Genomic DNA, 7,738 nt, shown 5'->3' on the forward strand with positions numbered 1-7,738 from the left:
TCCAACTCCTCTTCCATACTTCTGCTATCTCGGCTTGTGTGGTTTTTTTTGTTATGTTGTGTGTGTGGTTTTTTTTGTTGCTTACTAATAAATGCCGGATTGACTGGAACATTGCGTCATGCACTATGCGGAGATTCAAGGCATATTTTTGACTGGATTCCTATCAAAGACTGCATATGCCTCTTCCAACGAAAGGTCAGAAAAGAAGGAGCATCAGTGACATGTGGCATTCGCCGGCTACCTCCCGATACAGTCAGCATAGCGACAGCAAAATTGTGGAGCACCGGCAGATGCCATCTCGTGGTTTCATAATTGAGGTTGCATTACTAATTCTTCGTCAGGCCTCCTATGAGCTTTATCGCACATCGCCGTGTCCTCGGTTTCGATCCCTTACTAGGCAACTAGACACACGAGGGCCTATGGCACTGGCGAGCGGAAGGAAGGATGGTATAGTCTTCCCTAAAATGGTGCATGCACTTTTGTTCGGCAGGATGCTGGCTACTGAAGGCCACATGCATGTATTATAACTTTGTAGGGAGACCGCATGTGATATATGCGCTTAGTTGCGCATGTGTCTGAGGCTGCCTTGCAGCGGGGGTTGCAGCAAGGCGGCAACAGACCTTAAGCCACCGCCTTGCTTACCAACCCCAGACCCTTGTGGCTTCCTGATCAGATTTCCTGAAGACTGGAGGTTAACTAAGTTACCTTTGAATGCTCTTAAGAATCTAGACTCTACTGCAGCTCCCGACGGTCGTTCGGTTGTTGAGCAGCACTGTAACGCACCCAGGGGCACCGTGCGGCTACGCTTCTTCGTATACAAGGGGATTTTTGTGGTAAGCATTTAATTCCCCATCACCTATTTATTGTTCCTCGATAGTGCAAAATTAGGGAGCAAAATCGCTTAAAAGCTGCTGCCAGCAGTTTTGACACTGTAAAGTGCTTGTATGCAAGGAAACGGTAAACACCACTAGTTTTCTCTTCATAACTTCTGCTTTGGAAACACTATATTTGCACATAGAGCAGGATCTAACAAGAAATGAAGTGTGGCAAGTGTGCAAGCTGAAACACATGACAGGACCCCGGATTACGCATGTTGGGGGTTCAAGTCGCATGGATGTCGCATGTGCAGAGCCACCGGTAGCTGATGAGAAATGATACCACAGTTCCGTACCTGTATTTAGGGCAGATTCGCATTACCACTCCTGAACTTGTTACTAACCCCTTGTTTAGGTGTAAACTACTGCAGCGCTGAACAACGAGGGCACCACACCAGCCGTGCCCGTTGGCCGCTCGCCGGTATTCCGTGACCAGCACCGTGTGCGTGGCTTTTTGTTTGCTAATTACTTCTTCTACTGCTTTAATGAAGTAATAAAAGCGTTCGCCTCTGATTTAGCAACAACGAGAAGGATATTCAGGCCTTGAGGGATGATTCGTACGTACTGCAGCTGTAGAGGGATTCCTGTATCGCTGACCGCCCAGCTGCAGCCTTTCCCTCCATCTGTCATCCTTGATTGCCCCGTGGTCATCATCTCATTGGTTTGTTTCTTAATTTAGAATTGGAAGACGAAGGTCAAAAGTTAGAAGGGCGGGACGGACTGGGGCAACCAGTTTTCATGCGGTGACAGACGCTCCCGGTTCACTTTGTGGGGGTTTTCTTCCCTTTTTGTCCACGTTCGCATTTTGCTAGCTAGGTGGGCCACCTGAATTACCCTGCATCTTTTCTCACACCCCAGTTCTTGCTTCTCCTTACTGCTCGTGCCGCCCGTGTGTGTACTCCTGCCCACGGCCGTAATTTATTGCACGCGCGTTGCGCTGAAATTGATTGGCACCCTCTTTCAACACATCTTGGACCTTTTCCCCCTCTGTTCTTTCCTTCCGTCTCTCTCTCTCTCACACACACACACAGACAGACAGACACACACACACACACACACAATGCATACCTACATACACGGACATCGCCTTCAGTGTTCCGCACGATCTACCGGTCTTCAACCGCCCTCACGCATAGTGATCATTCACCTGCTTTCCTTTCAGTTGGCTAGCTTCATCGCAGCTAGTTTCTGCCGCGTGCAAATTTCTGCAGCTCGCAGATTTACGCAGCACGGGAATTTCCAAGTGCTGCTTCTGTGTCGGTAGCCTGCTCGTTCGCTGTGCCTGAATGCAGTGGCCAATGGGTTTCCTTACATTGTCGCCCATAGTCGTGGTGTTCTTCCTCCTCTTCCCCCGTTTTTTGCGATGGGCTTTAGACCCTGGTGTCTTTGTATTCACATTCTGCGTGTGCTCAGGTGTCATTGGGGTGACGACTTAGGGCTTACTGCGCAGGGTGCACGGTTTGGAGTCCGAAGTTTGGGGCTTATGACAGAGCCTCCTTTTCCTTGCCCATATTTGTATTTTACACTTGTGATATCGCCGAATAGGCTCCTGAGGAGCACCCACGAGGTTGAATAATGCATGCAGAGTAAAGCAAAGGGGTGCGAATACAGCGGCAGTAATATATCTCAGCAGAAAGGGAGTAGACAACTCAGTTAAGACTAACCGGCCGGAGTAGGACGGAGCGGTCGCAATTTCTCTAGCTGAAAAAAAAACATTTGGGGGGACAAATCACAACAGTGAGGACCTAGAATGGAGAAGCTCCCCACTATCATTCTGCCGGAGGGAGATGCCGTTTCACCTAGTCCGAGAGCAGGTCAGCGTTTTCTGCTTCCTTACTCGTCGCTATCCTTAGTTGGACTTTTGTTATTTTTGTTGATGCGATGGGCACTTCATTAAGGCAGTACTAACAGTGGGACGGGAAAGTTGCATCGACGAATTGGACTAGGCTACTAAGGCAAATAATGTATAGTGTGCAGACTATTGAGGCTTTCTAATGCTCTAGCGTTTATAGCACAGTACACTATACATGTATAGAACCACACAAAAACTGTAGGCTGTGATAATGGCCTCAGCCAATATTTTGGTTCCCGACTTCCCCCTCTTCCTCTCGATTTGTTCATAGTTGTAATTCTGCACTTTGCTTCTGCGGAAGAGAAGGCTTCTTTGAGCCTTGAAGGCTCGAGACCGATGAACTTGAACATCTATCCTTACGTTGGCGAGGATCAGTTGTGCAGACCTGTTTGTACATGCTTCTGTGTCCGTATTTCTTTACAGTTTATTTGTTACCAGTCGTCATTCATGTGCTTTGAGCTAGCTGTTGCCATGCGTTCTGCGTTGTCTGTCTCAGTAGGCTCGCTGGGTTCTTTAGAGAAGGTACACACGAGCAGTAAAAGCTCGTTACTGCGTCTGGGTGGCATCCGGTTCCGTTGTGCGCGTCCACAGCAGCTGGTGGACGAGTTCTACGTGAAGCGGATGGGGATGCAGGAGCTTGTGCTTAGTTCTGCAGTGGGATCGAAATTAGGTGGCTGTGAATGTTTAGAGTTTTGCCTTGCTCTTCCGCCGCGGCAACAGCTGCACCAGCTGCTGTTGCAGCTTTCATTGCGTTCACAGCACCGCCGCAGCAGCCCCTCAAGCAGCCGCACCGACCTCGGGGCCATCACTGTGGGGGAAGAAGGGGCAGCACACAACAGAGCAGCTCTGTTAGGGCAGGAAGCCGTACACCCCAGTGGAGCCACCAGCAGGCGCAGCAGCTTTTGCAGCCAGAGTTCGTCCCGGAATAGTAACCTGTCATCTGCCGTGCCTTCCTCCCCTCATCGATTCGCTGCTTTCGAGTTCTTTTCCCCTACGGAAGTTGAAGGTGTTGTAGCGGAGGCAACTGAAGCTGCGGCTAATTCAACAACAGTGAACGGTACGTTTACTTCGTGCATCGTCATGCCCAGATATATTTTTACTTATGTAGGTAGTTTGCATGTACACGCCCTTACTCATTCTGCTCGTGTACGTTACAGTGCGTGGTTCGACCTATGTGTGGATGCCTGTGCAAATGCACGTTTATATGTATGCAGCAATATAAACACAAGAATGTGTGAATGCAGCCTGAATGGTACAAAAGCATGTCTGTAGGTGTGTAGGCAGAAACTGCTGCCCCCGACATTGCAGAATGGGAGAAGGATAACTGTGCAGGGCATATTGTAATTTCAACAAGCAAATTGTCTTTTTTGATGTGCAGCAAAGCCCAAGAGCTGGTTAAGGCATGCTGGGGGTCAGTTTGTATTGGAATTCGTCCCAGTGCAGACGGCTGGTGGCAAATATAAAGCCTATGAACACCGCGACTCCGACGTCTTCAGTCATCTATCATTCGCAGTTTGTGTGAGTCTACCACTAGTTGCCTCTTACTGCTCTAGATGTAGCCTGTTTGGCTTGTATAGTATGGAAAGATACAGCTAAGGGTAGCTTAGTCGAATGAATGCGGTACAGCACAGTATGCGCTTGTGCTCTGTTGAGTAATTCGACTTACTATGCATCAGTGTGTGAAGTAGATTGTTGTGCTGGAATACAATATTACCGTTTTGCCTCACGTCCTGCGTAGTAATGGTCTGACCTCTACCACATGTACACAGGGGCGCGGTAGCTTGACTTTACATCCGCAGACCGGTTGACAGGCAGACCCGCTGATTGAAGCTACAAAGTAATTGCACTTGCGCACTCTTAGTTCTAGCGAGCAGTCGCAAGGCGGGCAGTTTTATCTGCTCGCCTTCTCTGGAGGTGAGCTGTGGTACGGTCTTTTTTCGTGTGGCGCTCCATATGCCTGGTTAGGGAGGGCGTCTGCAAACGGTTGGAGCAGTTCCCGGTGTTTTCTGTTTCAGAGGTAGAGCATGAGAACCCAACAGCATGTATAGATAAACACCTAGACACAAATGTACACTTACGTGAACGCATCTGTATGCGCATATGCACTGGATAAGCGATACTCGATATGCCAAATGCTTAGTTACACAGTTATTTACACGAGACAGGAAGTACAACAGACGTTTGCACCTTGGCAACAGTTTGCATGCTGCCATGCGTAAGAGGTGCGAAATGGCCTACGCACCACGGTATGCGCGCAACTAGAAATGTTTGCCGGAATGCAAGCATGCCATGGTATATTGTTATATTCAGAATATATGAAATCAAGTAAGCAACGAGATGGTACTATGCGTACGATATGTAAATGTGTGTGCTTAGTATCTGTAGCTGTTTATCTACCATATATATTAGTTTTCTACTGCGGGCTCTGCGTATTAATGGTGTTGGCGCTTACGTAGATACACTACTCATGCATGATGCGTGCTATTCACGATTGGTGTCTACTTAGGATGTTGATACGATGGCGGTGGATTTGTCGCAACACATGGTTCGCGTTGATCCCGCTGGGCAGTTTCTGGATATGGCCTACGCCGCAGGCTTCACAGACCCGCAGAACTTCAGGGGTCGCCTTTTACAATATATGAGGTAACTTCCACACGGTTCCATGCTGAACAATACATAGTGTAGTATTTGTCGGAAGGCGAAACAGTCCGTTAGTGGTGTGGTTGGTGCAATATATCCATGGGGTTGGTAGCTACGGCAGTTCTACGCCTACGGATGCAAGTACGAGCACAGTAGTTCCTATGCGCGTATGGACTACTGTTTACCATCATGCATCAGACCACTGATGTGAACGGCTGAGGCTGCATTGTTTCTTGGTTAGCCTACACTTTCAAGGTAAGTTGTGCCGAGTTATTATTGTTTTGTACTGTACCTCAGTTCTCATGACTACACTTAAGAGGGGTATGCAAAATGACTGTTCGCGTCTCGCGAGTCGGGAGTGGGGTATTTAGTGTACAACGAATTCCATAATGTGTTTGTGTAATGCGGTTCGGAAATGCTTATTCTCCACATGTTAGTGTGCACTGAATGTTGCAGTGCAGTGTGTGTATTGCGGGTCGTTGGCAGCCCTTCATAACTCGTCCACGAGCATGCTTTTGGTGCATTTATAGGGCCCATTGGAATTATATTGTTTCTATTTTGATTGTACTGGCTTTTTTTGCTTAATCTTGGTTGTTCAGCTCTACATTTGCAGACTCGTGTGCTTGGTTTTCAGTGAGTATAAGATGGCGTCGCTGAAAGCTCACTTGAGTGATGAGTCGCGGGCTGCTTCGTCGTGTTCGTTTGACCATTTGCGTCAGTCGCCTCCGAGAGGTAGTGACGACTATGGCGAGCACAAGCGGCCAACTGGGGGGTCTGTGGAGTTTTGTGGAGGGATTCGAGGTGACGTGGGGAGCGGGCGGCGGCGGTCTCCCTCTCCGTCGCCTCCGAGCAGCTTCTGCTCGCTGTCTGTGCCGGGTTCCGGTGCCGCTTCCTTTTTTTCTAGCGATCGCGATGGTGAGGTGCTGCATGTAAAGAGGGAGAAGGAGTCGCTTCAAGTGAACACATGAAAGCTCCTGTACTTGTTGCAACAGGGCTTTAGACACATGGTACTTTCGATGCCAGGAAAGGAGACGCAAAGGTAGATGTAGAGGCTGAAGGTAGACCGTGAGAGAGAGCCTTCACCGTTTAACGTAACAGTGACTAGTTGGCACCAACACGTTGCACCACTTGAAGTCGGGTTATCGGGCCCTCCATTTGTTGCAGGCTGCCTTCCTGCCCCCACTCCAGAAGAGGTGCAAGCTGTAGAGCTAAGTCACAGCTCGTCATCGCTGCGCTTCGACACGTTGCCCTTGCTACGTCTACCTGTTCTCCACCACCTCGAAATCGCTGCTACGAACCTGGAGGAGACCCTCAAATTCTACGAAGATGTAACCAAAGCAGCCTCATTTTGACTCGTGTTATCTGCGCGTACCTGCTGCCGCCTTTGTTTGCTACTTTGCCTTGAGCCTCAATCATTCATTTCGACAGAGTGCTTTCACATAGGCTCGATGAAGCGGTCCTCGTGTTCTTTCGTTCACTGTAGTCTTCTGCCTGTCTCCTGGAATGCTTTTCGGAGGCCCACAGGTGTCGTCTTAACCAGCGGGCATCTGTCTTAAAGACCTAGGGTGTGGTGTACTGCTGTCCGTATAGGTGTTGGGCATGACGCTGATAGATAAGAAGACCGCCGGGAGCTTCGGCTTCACTCTTTACTTTCTTGCGCTGGAGTCTCCGACAAGCACTTCGCTGCATTACTGGCTGTGGCTGCAGCGGTTTTCTTCCATCTGCATTAAAGTGAGGAGGGACAGGAACGTCTAGCTTTCCTTAAAATATTGTACATGAGGACATTCTGTTGATACGGAATACCTTTGTTTGCGCCGTATTATTAATTCCTCCGTTGCCGAATTATGATTTTTCCTTTGGTCACTACACCTCACGTCTGCATCACTTCCGTTTTTAATCGTAATTAATTGCTCTAGATTGTCGCTATTACTACTGAGTCTTTGTCTGTAATGCTGCTGCACTACCAACCGCATGCGGCCACACTCCGTACCGCCTTAATTTCACTTACAGGCCAGTGGATCAGGCAGCCTTTGACTATTCCAGCTGTCCCTTTCCGCTGTGCTGCTCAGTATGCGTTTTCCATTTGCGCTGGTGTTTATTTGTCAGGTACATGCAGATGGCAACCATGTGGCACCCTACAAAGACCTCGGGCCCTCTGAATGTGGATTTTTGGGTATTTCGTTTCTGTGCGCCGAAAGTAACGAAGAGAAGATCCTCAAGCGAATCAAGAGAAATTACGTCAAAGTCGAACTTGTAGACGATGAGGTTTATGGACAGAAAGTCTTGCTACTAAGAGACCCGCAAAACATTCCAATACGCATTGCTTTTACGAATTAACGCACCAAGGTGTATATTCATATATATATATATA

The 7,738-nt window shown here is 48.6% G+C and overlaps 1 protein-coding gene across 1 annotated transcript; it reads left to right on the forward strand.

The window, feature by feature from the left end:
- Positions 1-2,625: 2,625 nt before the first annotated feature.
- EMWEY_00043180 (glyoxalase, putative) lies at positions 2,626-7,704 on the forward strand (the record flags this gene model as incomplete). The annotated part of the gene is made up of 8 exons (XM_013482812.1): positions 2,626-2,689; positions 3,227-3,784; positions 4,106-4,245; positions 5,234-5,370; positions 6,002-6,282; positions 6,532-6,695; positions 6,958-7,098; positions 7,474-7,704. The coding sequence occupies 8 exons, from the start codon at positions 2,626-2,628 to the stop codon at positions 7,702-7,704; spliced, it is 1,716 nt and encodes a 571-aa protein (XP_013338266.1).
- Between the last annotated feature and the right edge of the window lie 34 nt (positions 7,705-7,738).

This window comes from Eimeria maxima, genomic scaffold (assembly GCF_000499605.1).
Source record: "Eimeria maxima Weybridge genomic scaffold, Emw_scaff788, whole genome shotgun sequence".
Classification (NCBI taxonomy): Eukaryota; Apicomplexa; class Conoidasida; order Eucoccidiorida; family Eimeriidae; genus Eimeria; species Eimeria maxima.